General features: G+C 34.7%; 1 protein-coding gene across 3 annotated transcripts in view; it reads left to right on the top strand.

The window, feature by feature from the left end:
* Positions 1 to 15071, top strand: part of LARP4 (La ribonucleoprotein 4) — a 72507-nt gene that overhangs the window by 44175 nt on the left and 13261 nt on the right. For all 3 annotated transcript variants that reach the window (XM_026000314.2, XM_026000315.2, XM_026000316.2), the window contains exons 9-10: positions 9685 to 9897; positions 10582 to 10685. In XM_026000314.2, the coding sequence (XP_025856099.1) occupies positions 9685 to 9897; positions 10582 to 10685 (317 nt within the window). The remainder of the gene's footprint in view (positions 1 to 9684; positions 9898 to 10581; positions 10686 to 15071) is intronic.

Below are 15071 nucleotides of genomic sequence, written 5' to 3'. Positions count from 1 at the left end.
GATGGCGCAGCGGTTTGGCGCCTGCCTTTGGCCCAGGGCGCGATCCTGGAGACCCGGGATCGAGTTCCACATCGGGCTCCCGGTGCATGGAGCCTGCTTCTCTCTCTCTCTCTCTCTCTCTCTCTCTCTCTCTGTGACTATCATAAATTAATTAATTAATTAATTAATTAATTAAAAATAAATAAAAAATAAAAATAAAATAAAGTGAATCTGTTATAGATAACATATAGATGGATCCTGGTTTGTTTGTTTTTTTAATTCAGTCATAGAATTTAAGCCATTTAAAGTAATTACTGATGAGGAAGAATAATTCTTCCATTTTTAGTATTTTCTGTATGATTTTCATGTTTATTTTCCCCCTCAATTTTTCTTTTTTTCAAGATTTTTTTTGAGAGAGAGCAGGAGAGGGATGGGGGAGGGATAAGAGGAAGAGGGAAAAGCATACTCCCTGCTGAGCAGGGAACCCAAGATAGGGCTTGATCCCAGGACCCTAGATTATGACCTGAGCCGAAGGCAAATGCCTAATAGACTGAACCACCCAGGTGCGCCCCTACCCCCCAACTTTTCTATTACTGCCTTTTTTATTTCCTTCTTTGCTATTCTATATTTTGTTAAAGTGTGTGTGTGTGTGTGTGTGTGTGTGTGGTTCTCTTGGGGGTTAAAATTTATAAAAACCTCATGTGAATAATGCTTAGTTACAATAGTATTCAAATACTCTGCTTCTGTACTTCTGTTTTATTCATTTCTCATTTCTCTTTTAAATCTGATAAGAGGGGATCCCTGGGTGGCTCAGCGGTTTGGCGCCACCTTTGGCCTGGGGCGTGATCCTGGAGTCCCGGGATCGAGTCCCACATCGGGCTCCTTGCATGGAGCCTGCTTCTCACTCTGCCTGTGTCCCTGAGTCTATCTCTCTCTGTCTCTCTGTCTCCTGAATAAATGAATAAAATCTTTTTTAAAAAATAAATAAATCTGATAAAAAAAGAGTGGGGTGCTTGGGTAGCTCAGATGGTTTTGTGTATGCTTTTGGCTCAGATCATGATCCCAGGGTCCTGAAGTCGAACCCCACATCAGGCTCTGTGCTGAGAAGAGGTTCCTGCTTCTCCCTCTTCCCTGCCCCCCTACTTGTGCACATGTACACTTTCAAATAATTAAGCTCTTTTTTAAAAAAAAAAAAAAAGGGATGTCTGGGTGGCTCAATGGATGAACGTCTCCTTCGGCTCAGAGCGTGATCCTGGGGTTCTGGGATTGAGCCCCGCGTCAGCCTCCCCACAGGAAGCCTGCTTCTTTCTCCCTTTGCCCGTGTCTCTGCCTCTCTGTCTCTCATGAATGAATAAATAAAAATCTAAAAAAAAGGAATTATATACCAAAAGTATAGTAATATTTTCTTTTATGTTTACCTATGTAATTATCCTTACCAGTGTTCTTTATTTCTTCTTATGGCTTTCAGTTACCCTTTGGTATCTTTATTTCACCCTGAATAACTCCCATTAGCATTTTTCGTAGGATAGGCCTACTGATTTCCTTTACATTATTTTGTTCCTACGTTTTTTTCCTGATTACTCTCAGGTTTTAATCTCAGGTTTGTAATGGTTTCTGTTAGTTCATTGAACACCTTTAAGATAACTGGTTTAACATCTTTGAGCAGTAATTCCAATATCTGGGCTTCCTTTAAGGGATGGTTTCTATCAAATTCTTTTTTTCCCTGTGAATGGGTCAAAGTTCTCTGTGTGTTTTGTAATTTTTTGTTGAGAACTAGATGTTCTGAGTATTAATTACCTTTAGACACTATTCTGCCATTTTTATACATTTTTTTGGTCTATATATGCAAATATAATTTTAGGGTAAATTCCTAGAAATGAAATTGCTAAGTTGAAGAGTTTATGCCTTTGTTTAATAGAATTAACTTAAATTCATTCTAGTATTTTTATTTCTTTTTTTTTTAAGATTTTATTTTATTATTTATTCATGAGAGAGAGAGAGGCAGAGACACAGGCAGAGGGAGAAACAGGCCCCATGCAGGGAGCCCAATGTGGGACTCGATCCCAGGACTCCAGGATCACACCCTGGGCCCAGGGCAGGTGCCAAACTGCTGAGCCACCCAGGGATCCCCCTTTTTTTTTTTTAGGGATCCCCTTTTTATTTCTTTTAAAATGTGGTTGATTCTGATTTTTCTACTTAGAAAAGTAGAAAAAGCTGTTTTTCCATAAAGATTTTCTTAACGATTTGTGATTATGTAAGTGTTTAGAGATTAGTCTTATCAGATGTGACTGTTACTGTGTTAGTGGTACTTCTGTGGAAATTTATTTTTTATAGCAAGTTTGTAAGACTGATAAATCTTTTTCTTTATGCCTTTGGATTTTGAGTCTAGTTTAGCTAAGGCCCTCTCCAGAAAAGATTATTTTTTAGTCTGTTTTTAAATCAACTTTACTGAGGTGTATAATTTGCATAAGATATTTGTTTTAAGCATAAATTTTTATTAGTTTTGGGTTTTGAGGGTTTTTTTTGTTTTGTTTTCCAGTCTCTCCAACCATCCACAACCACCAATCTAGTCACTGATCTGCTTTCTGCCCCCATAGATTTGTCTTTTCTGGAGTTTCTTTTTTTTTTTTTTTTTTTGGAGTTTCATATGAATGAAACTATACAGTATATTCTCTTTTGTGCTGGACTTCTTTCACTTGCCATTATTTTAGTGAACCATATTATTGCATGTATTGGTAGTTCATTCTTTTATTGCCAAATAGTAGTAATGTACTGTAGTTTGGTTAGTCTCTTTTTAAATCTTTTTTTCTATTTTAAGAAAGTTTGATTGTTGGTCTTACTATGAATTATAAGAGTTCTTTATAATTCCTGGATATAAGTTTTTTGTCAGGGGTGTGTTTATATTGCAAATCTATTTCCCCTAGGCTGTTACTTGCCTTCTTGTTTTCTTAACAGTGCATATTTGAAGAGCAGAAGTTTTGGAGGTTTTTGTTATTGTTGTTTTAATGGAAGTGTAGTTGATGTACAATATTAGTTTCAGGTGTCCATTGTAGTGATTCAAAATTTATATACATAGGAAGTGATCACCATCATAAAGCTAACTACCATCTGTCACCATACAAACTTGTTACAATATTTATAACTACATTCCATATATATCCGTTACATCCCCATGACTATAACTGGAAATTTGTACCTTTTAATTTTCCCCTATTTCATCCATCCTTCCACCCTATTTCCCCCTGGCAATCATCAGATTTTTATCCTGAATAAGTGAGTTTCTGTTTTGTTTGTATCATTTTTTTAGATTCCATATATAAGTGAAATCACCCAGTATTTTTTCCCTGACTTATTTCACTTTGCATGATATTATCAGTGTTGTGGCAAATGGCAAGATTTTTTTCTTTTTTAGAGCTGAATAATATTTGTGTGTGTGTGTGTGTGTACAATGCTTTCATCTATTGATGGACACTTAAGTTGCATTTATATCTTGGCTATTGTAAGTAAGGCTACAGTGGACATAGGGATATGTTTTTTTCAAGTTAGCATTTTTGTTTTCTTTGGATAAGTATGCAGAGGTGGGATTGCTGGATTATGTGGTAGTTATATTTTATTTTTTGAGAAACCTTCATACTTTTTTCCATAGCAGCTGCATCATTTTGCATTCCCACCAGCAGTGTACAGAAGTTGCCCTTTTCCCCATATCCTTACCAACATTGTAACTACTTTTTTTTTTTTTTTTTTTAATTTATTTATGATAGTCACACAGAGAGAGAGAGAGAGAGAGGCAGAGACACAGGCAGAGGGAGAAGCAGGCTTCATGCACCGGGAGCCCGACGTGGGATTCGATCCTGGGTCTCCAGGATCGTGCCCTGGGCCAAAGGCAGGCGCTAAACCGCTGCGCCACCCAGGGATCCCTACTTTTTTTTTTTAATATAGCCTTGTGACAGGTGTGAGGAGATAACCTCATTGTGATTTTGATTTGCATTTCCCTGATGGTTGGTGATGTTGAGCATCTTTTCATGTGTCTGTTGGACATCTCTATGACTTCTTTGGAGAAATGTCTCTTCAGGTCCTCTCCCTGTTTTTTAAATTGTTTTGTGTTTTTTTGATATTGAGTTGTGTGAGTTATTTATGTATTTTGGATATTAATTCCTTATCATTGTTATCATTTGCAGATATCTTCCATTCAATAGGTTGCCTTTCCATTTGGTTGATGGTTTCCTTTACTGTGCAAAAGCTTTGATGTTGGGCAGCCCTGGTTTGGCAGCGGTTTGGCACCGCCTGCAGCCCGGGGTGTGATCCTGGAGACCCGGGATCAAGTCCCACATCGGGCTTCCTGCATGGAGCCTGCTTCTCCCTCTGCCTGTGTCTCTGCCTCTCTCTCGCTCTCTCTGAATGAATAAATAAATAAATCTTTAAGAAAAAAAAAGCTTTGATGTTTGACATAGTCCATTTGTTTATTTTTGCTTTTGTTTCCCTTCCCTGCAGAGACACATCCAAAAAAATATTGCTAATACTGATGTCAGAGAGCTTACTGCCTTTGTTTTCTTCTAGGAATTTTTTATTTCTGGTCTTATATTTAAGTCTTTAATCCATTTTGAGTTTATTTTTGTATGTAGTATAAAAAAGTGGTCCAGTTTCGTGATTTTGCATGTTGTTAGTTTTCCCAACACCATTTACTGAAGAGACTGTCTTTTCCACATTGTATATTCCTGCCTCCTTTGTCGAAAGTAATTGACCAAAGAGCAGAAGTTTAAAAAAGAAAAATTAGGGGCAGCCCCGGTGGCGCAGCGGTTTAGCGCCGCCTGCAGCGTGGGGTGTGATCCTGGAGACCCGGGATTGAGTCCCACATCGGGCTTCCTGCATGGGGCCTGCTTCTCCCTCTGCCTGTGTCTCTGCCTCTCTCTCGCTCTCTCTGAATGAATAAATAAATAAATCTTTAAAAAAATTAGTGTTTAATTTTAATAAAATCTGTTTTTATCACTTTTCTTTTAGGGTTCATTATTTTTGTCTTGCCTGAAATCAAGGTCTTCTCTGTTCATGAATATTTTCTTTTGTGGTTTCTTCTAGAAGTATACTTTGACATTTAGATTATACTCACATTTAGATTTTATGATCTACTTCAAGTTTCTTTTGTATGTTGTGAAGAGTCAGGGTTCTTTTTCAAAATGTACATACATTTGTTCCAGCATTACCTGTTGAAAAGATTCTTGGTCACTTTGTTAACTGTTTCTTGATCATATATGCTTGGTCTGTTTCTAGACTCTGTTCCATTGATCTATATATCTTTAAATCAGTTCCCTACCGTCTTGATTACTGTAGCTTTATGAAAAGTTACAAGATCAGGGAATGTCTTAAGTTCTCAAATTTTTGACTTTCCAGAATTACTTTAGGTATTCCAGGTCCTTGATATTTCCATAGACATTTTCAAATCAGTGTATCAGTTTTACAAAAATGCCTGTTGGGATTTTGACTGCGATTTCATCTAATTTGGGAAAATCACCACCTTCATTATATTTAATCTTCTAATGTGTCTCTCTAAAGTTATTTAGGCTTTTGATTCTCAGCATTGCTTTCTAGTTTTCAGTGTACAAGTCTTTGCCTATTTTGTCAAATCTATTAATATTAAGTAAGAGAAATAATCATTTTTGTGTGTTTGGGACTTTGAAATTTTGTGTGTATTTGTTGCATTGATGTAGTCCACTTAACCAATAAAAATTTCCTTGTAATTCTTTTCCTAAATCTATAAAACATACTGTATTAAATGTAAAAAAACCTACTTGCAGCATATTAACATGACATATTTACTACTTAATACTCTTCAATACGGTGTAAAATTACAATATATTGATTTCTGCTTTATAGGTACAGTGTATACAAATACAAAATGGAAATATTGTAATTCTGTTCTTAAGTATTAATGGAGAGTTACTTTTATTTTAAAGTAGTTAAAATATGTGAAAATAAAATGTATTTTTTTTTAGAATAATGCCTTTAAATTAGACCTTAAACTTTCTCTTTTAGGGATCCCTAGGTGGTGCAGCGGTTTAGCGCCTGCCTTTAGCCCAGGCATGATCCTGGAGACCCGGGATTGAATCCCACGTCAGGCTCCTGGTACATGGGGCCTGCTTCTCCCTCTGCCTATGTCTCTGCCTCTCTCTCTCTCTGTGACTATCAAAGATAAATAAAAATTTAAAAAAATATATTTAAAAAAAACTTTCTCTTTTAGATTTTTTTTTTAAGATTTTATTTATTCATGAGAGAGAGAGAGAGGCAGAGACACAGGCAGAGGGAGAAGCAGGCTCCACGCAGGGAGTCCGATATGGGACTTGATTGATCCTGGAACTCTGAGATCACACCCTGAGCCAAAGGCAGATACTCAACCACTGAGCCACTCAGGTGTCCCAGGGATTTTTCCTGATTCCCATTTTTTTGTTCTCAGTTTAAATCTGTAGTTTCATCTTAAACCTATTTATTTTTTCTTTGGGAAGTATGTTGAAATAACTGTTACTTGTTTTTCAGAGTTTCTCATACATTTTGCTAGCTATATTTTTTATTGTGTTTATAAAATTTACTATCTTTATACAGTGCAGTTGTACTAAACACATTCACCACATCCATTCATGTTAACTCTTTTCATCTTGTAAAACTGAAATTCTATACCTATTAAACAGTAACTCTCCATTCTCTCCTCCTTCCAGCCCCTGACAACCACCACCATTATTCTTTTGGTCTGTGATTTTTGACTATTCTAATTACTTCATATAAATGAAATCATACAGTATTTGTTTCTTTGTGACTGGTTTATTTCACTTAACATAATGTCTTCAAGGTTTATCCATGTAGCATATTGTAGAATTTCCTTCCTTTTTAAAGCTGAATAACATTCCACTGTATGTATATACCACATTTTACTTAACACGTTAATTTGTTGATGGACACTTGGGTTGCTTTTGCATTTTAGCTATTGTGAATAATGCTGCAGTGAACATGGGTATAACAGCTGTCTCTTCGAGACCCTGCTTTCAGTTATTTTGGGTATATACCCACAAGTAGAATTGCTGGGTCATGTTTTAATTCTGGGGTTTTTGAGCTACTTCTATACTGTGTTCCCAGGATCTATACGATTTTACATTCCTGCCAATAGTGCACAAGGGTTCCAATTTCTCCACATCCTCTCCAACACTTATTCTTTTCTGCTTGTTTTATAATAGTAGTCATCTTATTGGATATGAGGTGTATCTCATTGTAGTTTTAATTTGCATTTCTGTAATGAGTAATGGTTTTGAACATCTTTTCATGTGTTTATTGACCATTTGTATATTGTCTTTGGAGAAATGTCTATTCAAGTCCTTTGCCTACTTTTGAATTGGCTAGTTATATTTTTTAGTGTAATTTAACATGATCCTCTGTCCCCTGTACTTCATGCAGATTGGTAGCCAGATTTAGAGGCTTGATCAAAATAATGATTTGATTTGGAAGCAGCAGAGAGAGAACAAAAAACCTGTGTTTTTGTGTCTGTCTTTTATGCTGGGTGTTACTGATCATTGACTAAATCTATTAATTAAAGGCTACAAAGAGGTGCTAGTTTCAGGCTTTCTTTTTTCCATTTATTAGTTGAAGGACTTCTATAAAGAAAAGCTTGCCATCATTTTTATTACCTTGAGGTATAGCTCATATTGAATGCATGATAAGTGCTTGGTTCTAGCTTTTATTATCAGTTTTTGAAAATAATTTGTTAGTTCCCTGGGAACCTTAAAAAGTGACTATTCTGATGTTTTTTGTTGTTAGATATTTAAACATACTTGGTGTATTATCCTCATTGATGAATTGTTGCCTCTTTGAGTTAACCTTTGGTCAAATTTTCAGTGGTTTGCCTGTTCCTAGTAATTTTTAGTGGTTTGCTTATTCCTAGTGTGACAAGATGTTCCAGTGTCTTGTATGTTTTGTGTCAAAGGCCTAGGGTCAGTCAAGTCCTAAGTCAGAGTCCTCACTTTAATGGGGAGATGATATTTTGCAGCCCACTGGGTAGGTACAAGAAGTTTTCATGGTTATTGGTATGCTCATCGTTTCAAAGCCTTTCATTGGACAAAGCTATGAAAGAATGTGTGTATTTGTTTTTAACAAAAATATATCATGAGTTTATGCTGATACTTCTGATTTAAATTCAGGCTTTACATGATTTTTATTTCTTCAGCCTCATATCTGTATCTCCTTTATCCCATGTGAAAATCTCAGATCTCAGTGACCCCAGTATAATTACTGATTTGCTGTATCCCATAATCACACACAAAAGTACCAGAATAGCAGTATCAGTAGGATTATAATTCTGGAAACAAATTAAGATTTTTTTTTTTTACTTTACTTTGCCTTGTGGTTTATTCCTAAGGAACATTCATAACAGTTGATTTTATTATGGCTCAAAATCACTTAGGATTTCTCTATTACTAATTGGATGCACATTTAGGTTAATTTTGCTTTTAACTTTTACAGTTGATTTTTAAAATTTTATTTTCAATGTGTTTATGGTTTAAAAGTAATGCCTCAAACAGTGTATTAAGTACATATTCATAGATACATATGTGTGTATACAAGTATATCTTTATATCACTCTCTGACTTAGCTAACCAATAGCTTACTATATATATTATTGATCTTCCTTTACTTTTTTTTTTTTAACAGTAATAATGTATTCTACAAATCACTCTAATAGTATTTAGAGCAATTCCTCAGTTCTTTTTACATCTGCATGATACTCAATTGTGTGGATGTACTATAGTGTATTCAACCATTGATGGACTGTTCAGTTATTTAGTGTATGTGTGTGAGGAGTAGTTCCCTCCCCTTCTCTATTACAATTAGTATCAGTGAACAGCTGTGTGCATTCTTTTTTTTAAACTTTTTAGTTCAGTGTATATTTGGAAAAAATTCTTAGAAGTGAGATTAATGAGATATGGTAAATACATATATGGTTTTGGAAGATATTGCTAAATTTTTGTTTATAAGAATTATGCTATTTTATATTCCCATCATCAGTATATTTAGAGTGCCTATTTTCCCACAACCTTATCAACAAAGTAGTTGTCAAATTTTTGTATTTTTGCCAGTCCTATAAGCAAGAAATGTTAATTCCACTTTTTTTAAGATTGTATTTATTCATGAGAGACATAGAGAGGCAGAGACATAGGCAGAGGGAGAAGCAGACTCCCCGCATGGAGCCTGATGTGGAACTCAATTCCGGACGCTGGGATCATGCCCTGAGCTGAAGGCAAACGCTCAGCCATTGAGCCACCCAGGCATCCCTGTTAATTCCATTTTAATTGCATTTCTCCTACAAGCAAGATTTAGCATCTTTTCATATGTTCAAGAGTCATTTGCCTTCCATTTCTCTGTGAACTCTGTTCATTTCTCTAATACATTTTTTATCTCTGTTTTTAGAATTTGTATACTATGAATATTAGCCCCTTTGTCATAAGTTGCAGTTCTTTTGATTATTTTGACTTTTGTAGTTTTACGTTGTTCATTGTTGTACTTGCCATGCAAAAGTTTTTTAAATAGCTTAAAGCTATCCTTTCCTTTTGCTCTACTGACTCTGTAAGTAGGCAAAAATAATATGATTGGTTAAATATGTTTAAAATGTAAATTAAATATACTTGTGAAAGTATACACTGAGTTCTTCATTATAATGTGTTCTTCTTCTAGGCAAGGATAAAAGCCATCAATACATTTTTTGCTAAGAATGGTTATCGATTAATGGATTCTAGTATGTATAGTCAGCCCATTCAAACTCAAGCACAGTATGCCTCACCAGTTTTTATGCAGCCTGTATATAATCCTCACCAACAGTACTCGGTCTATAGTATTGTGCCTCAGTCTTGGTCACCAAATCCTGCACCTTACTTTGAAACACCACTGGTAAGTGAGATCCTTAGACAATTATAAAATTTTTCATTCAAGCTGAAATTTTAAGAAATCAGCTAGAGTAATCACTTTTTATTATTGTGTTTTTTTGTGTTGATAATGATTTCTTTCTGATTTTTAAGGTAGTGATAAGGATATCTAATTCCCATGTGACTAAGAGTTGAGCTATTTGGTTCCTATTTTATTCTTTAGATTTTGCTGAATAAATTAAAATAAGAGATTGGATAAATCCTGATTAGTTTTAAAATGCTTTAGTTAAACTTTTTCAGAGAGAAATGTTAAAATAAAGTACAATAAAGTACTTTATTATATTTAATAATTTATTTAAAATAAATAAAAATAAAGTACATTTATTAAGTAATGACTTAATGATTCCTTTTTCTGTAAATCAAGTGATACTTGAACAAGTGACTATTACAAAAGTGAGTAAGTAAAATGCTTAAGATTATTTTTGCATTGTAAAAGAAACTGAGGGGGAGCCTTGTTGGCTTAGTTGGTGGAGCATGTGACTCTTGATCTCAGGGTCGTGAATTCAAACTTCATGTTGGGTGTAGAGATTACTTAATAAAAAATCTTAAAAATTTGATCCTAGGTTAGTTCATCAGGAGTTTATTAAACCTTTACACTAGGTTTTACCTTTTTTTAAAAATTGCTTTTAAACATTGCATTTTCTTTTAGGCTCCCTTTCCCAATGGTAGTTTTGTGAATGGCTTTAATGCACCAGGATCTTATAAAACAAATGCTGCTGCTGTGAATATGCCTCGACCATTCCAAAAAAATCGGTAAGGTAAAAGTTGTAGGGGAATAAGGGCATCTGGGTGGTTCAGTCAGTTAAGTATCCAGCTCTTGCTTTCAGCTCAGGTCTTGGTCTCAGGGTCATGAGTTCAAGCCCTGTATTGAGCTCCATGCTCAGTATGGAGCCTACAAAAAACGAACAAAAATGGGGATCCCTGGATGGCTCAGCGGTTTGGCGCCTGCCTTCAGCCCAGGGCGTGATCCTCGAGTCCTGGAATTGGTCCCACATTGGGCTCCTTGCATGGAGCCTGCTCCTCCCTCTGCCTGTGTCTCTGCCTCTCTCTCTCTCCTCTCTCTCTCTCTCTCTCTCTCTCTCTCCTCTCTCTCTCTCTCTCTCTCTCTCTCTCTCTCTCTCTCGAATAAATGAATAAAATCTTTAAAAAACAAAAATAGGGCAGCCTGGGTGGCTCAGCGGTTTAGCGCCACCTTCAGCCCAGGGCGTAATCCTGGAATCCTGGAGACCGAGGATCGAGTCCCATGTCAGGCTCCCTGCATGGAGCCTGCTTCTCCCTCTGCCTGAGTCTCTGCCTCTCTCTCTCTCCTCTCTGTGTATTCTCATGAATAAATAAAATCTTTTAAAAAAATAAAATAAAAATAAAAAATAAATAAAAACAAAAATATAGTGGATTATGTTGTACAAAATTCCCAGTAGTTCTTAAAGTATTACTGTGTTAATAGCAGTGCTTATTTACAGATTTAGTAAAAAAAACTTAAATGATTTATTTTAGAATTAATAAACACACTTTGACTTTAGAATAGGTAATGTGTGTAAAAAATACTTAGAACTGAGATTGTACATAATACATACTGATTTTTTAATAAAATAGAAAATTGTTTTATGATAGTAACAAAATCTGGTATTTAAGTACCATTTAGTATGTTAAATAGGTAACATTGTGGAAAATGAGAGTTTTTTTGAGGATAGAAGTGTTAGCTGATTTCAGTATTGTATGCTGGGAATATGAGTTATTTGGGATTTTTGAGAATTGACTTTTGAAATTTCCACGAACTATAGTGTTCAGACAAAACTAACGTTTATGGAACATTAATGTCTAAAGCTTTGTCTTAGAGACTACATATTTTATCACAATTTTCATAACCCTGTAAGATAGATAGTTATTATATCTATTTAAGATGAGGAAATTGAGACATAAAAGGTTAAATATCATGTCTGTGAGCATGTAGCTAGTAACAGAGAGAACCAAAAGTTTGAGCCCACACAATCTGACTTCAAAGCCAACACTTAAAAAAAAGTGTTCTAAATAAATTATTGAGAACTCTGGGAATTATTTGCTATCATATAAAAGATAAGTCTCTAAGTGTTATTTTTATATAAACAATTGATAATAACTTGGGGACGCCTGGGCTCAGCGGTTAAGGATCTGCCTTCAGCTCAGGGCGTGATCCTGGAGTCCCAGGATTGAGTTCCACATCTGGCTCCCTGCACGGAGCTTCTTCCTTTGCCTATGTCTCTGCCTCTCTTTCTTTGTCTCTCATGAATGAATAAATAAAGTCTTAAAAAAAATAACTTGGTATATATTATGGCTTTTGACAGTATGAGTGACCTAAGAACAAAGGGTTTATATAGTTGCTTAGATTTATTTAATAGTTTCACATTTGTTGTTTTTTTGTTTGCTTATTTTGTGGGCCTCCTGAGTTTTGGATTTTGGCTTTTTAAATTATTTCTCCAGTGATTTTCTTTTGCCAGATCTCATTCTCCCAGTTGATTCTTTTTGGCAAGGAGACTAGATGGGGTATGTTCTTCCGAAATTACTTCTAGGAACTTAATTCTTTTTTATAAGGTTTACTTGAAACATGCTTCACTGGAGAAAGAATACTCATAGTATTAAATATTCTCAGTGGATTCTGGAGGCATTCATGTGTACCATCCTCTGATAGTTATAGTTTTTTGTATTCACTTTAATTGTCACAATTAGTTAAAGCATTTGAAGATTGTTTTTAAGTGTCACAAAAATTTTACTACATATGCCTATTCTTACTGCTTTATGAAATTTCAAATGTAATCTCTTCATATGACAAGATGAAAGATTCTTCATAGATAAAAGAATTTTTAAAAATAAATGAAAAATAGATTGTTGTGCTCTTGTAGATAATTCTTAGTTTGGTAATAAAGTAACAACTGCAAAATTCATGTATTCCTAGGACATACGAATAGAAGTACAGGGAGCCTCATATATTGTCCTTTAATCCCATCCTGTTCAAAAAGGTTAATTTCCAATGAGCACTTAGAATGGTGTTTAAATCTGGAAAGACCTTTGTTAATGGTGTAGTTTTAACTCCTTTTATAGATGAAGAAAGTGAAAGCTCTTGAGGACAAAAGTCTTGCTTAGAGTTACATGACTAGGTATTATCAGCAGACTTGAGATTAGATCCTTTCCTCTACCATAACTGGTAAAGCTTTCTGTTAAAAATAATTTAATTAGAATAAATGACAGCTTGCAACTTCCTTGTTAGAAAATACAGATCACTCTGTTTCGAAATAGCTTTTAGAAATATGTATCTATTGATTTCACCTTTTTTTTTAAGAGTGAGTTTTGCTTTAGACAGTTGAGTATACATCTTTCTTATCAGATAGACTAAAAGCAATTTTTAACTAATAACTAAAAGTACTAGCAATTTGTAGATTTTTGACTAAAAAATGTATTAAATGGGTTCATGGTGTTCCTTTATTGTCACTTGTTTTTATTTGCTGTGCTTTCTTGGTGAAAAGGTTGAAATTACAATAAGAAAGCCAAGAATGATAGTCCAGTCATCCTTGCTTATAAGAGATGTGCTTATGCTTTTAAAGGTACAAGGCAAGTTTAGTATAATTTTGCTTGTTATTCAAAACCATTCATGTACCATCCTTTTTCATATACTTGACCAATACAGATTGTTAGTTTTTAGTTACAAAAATTATACATGAGTAGTACTTTCTTCTTATAAAATGTAAACACTACAGATGAAACTAAGATAGCTTTTTAACTGACCTTAATTCTTATTTCTTCTAAAAAGTGACCACTTCCAGACCTCTATTTTTATTTACTTATTTAAAGTTCTTGGTCAAGGAGAAAGTAACTTTAAGAAAGCCCTTTTGTGGTTTTATATGAGCCTTGTTAATAGCCCAGTGATGATCACTAGACCTACTTAGAGTAGGACTAACTTTCAGAAGTCTGGGCATTTTTCTACCTTTCATACTTTATCTTCCTATCATTTTACTTCTTCCTTTCTCTCTTTTATCACTTATTTTTTATCTTTCTTTTTTTCTTTTGCCTAGACTGAGATTGTAAGTCCCTCTCAGTGAAGGGTAAGATTATGAGATCTGAGGGCTGTTTAAACCTAATGACTTAGCTGTTAGGTATACTGAAATGCAATGAGAAGATTTAGGTGAATGATAGTTTCTGAACAGATATGTAAACAGCTCATGAAGTCATTTTCAGATATGGATAATATAAATATTTTGAAAAAACTTTGTGTTGACATTCTACAGTTTTCATCGCTATTAAAAATCTATTTTATGACAAATAATTACTTTGAAAAGTATAATCTTAATGAAAGTCAAACCAACTTTGTAGCCTTGTTTTTATATTTAAAATAAATGGTGGTAACCTAATTTTTTATTTTCTGTGAAGAATAGGGTTGGAGATGTTGGAATAGGCTAGAGATGTTGTTGGAATCAATGTTTAATTGTTGGGCTTAAAATTATTTTGAAGTTTTAAATCCGAATTCAGAGAACCAGGAATTGTCAATGTGTTATTAATATAAATTTATAACTATGAAAATAGACTGTAAAATATAATATATAAATTATAAGTAAAAAATCTGGGATCCCTGCGTGGCTCAGCAGTTTAGCACCTGTCTTTGGCCCAGGGCGTGATCCTGGAGTCCCAGGATCGAATCCCACATCAGGCTCCCTGCATGGAGCTACTTCTCCCTCTACCTGTGTCTCTGCCTCTCTCACTCTCTCTGTGTCTCTCATAAATAAATAAGATCTTTAAATAAAAAAAAAAATCTCATACCTCCTTATAAATCTGCTATAGAGCCAAGAACCTCCATTGCTTGGGCTTACTTTAGAGGTTTTCACTGTTGGTTGAATACAGCCTCTCCTATACCCTAGCTTTACCTCTTACACATTGTTATTGGGTGTTTTATATCCACCATCCAATATAAAAGCTACCCTTGTTCATAGTTATCGGGGTTTCTTGCTTGTTTTTACTAGATTCCATACTTAATTCATGAAACCATGCCAGGCTATTTGTTAAATTATATTTTCCTAGCTTTTTTTTTTCCCCCGCATATGATCTTTGAACAACTAATTTAGCTGGGATTTTAATATATTGCACTGTTCTCTGGTTTTCATTGTCACTCCCCTA

The sequence above is a fragment of the Vulpes vulpes genome, chromosome 8 (genome assembly GCF_048418805.1).
Source record: "Vulpes vulpes isolate BD-2025 chromosome 8, VulVul3, whole genome shotgun sequence".
In the NCBI taxonomy this organism is placed as follows: Eukaryota; Metazoa; Chordata; class Mammalia; order Carnivora; family Canidae; genus Vulpes; species Vulpes vulpes.
The sequence above is the reverse complement of the archived record's forward strand: the minus strand, read 5'-3'. Positions and strand labels throughout refer to the sequence as shown.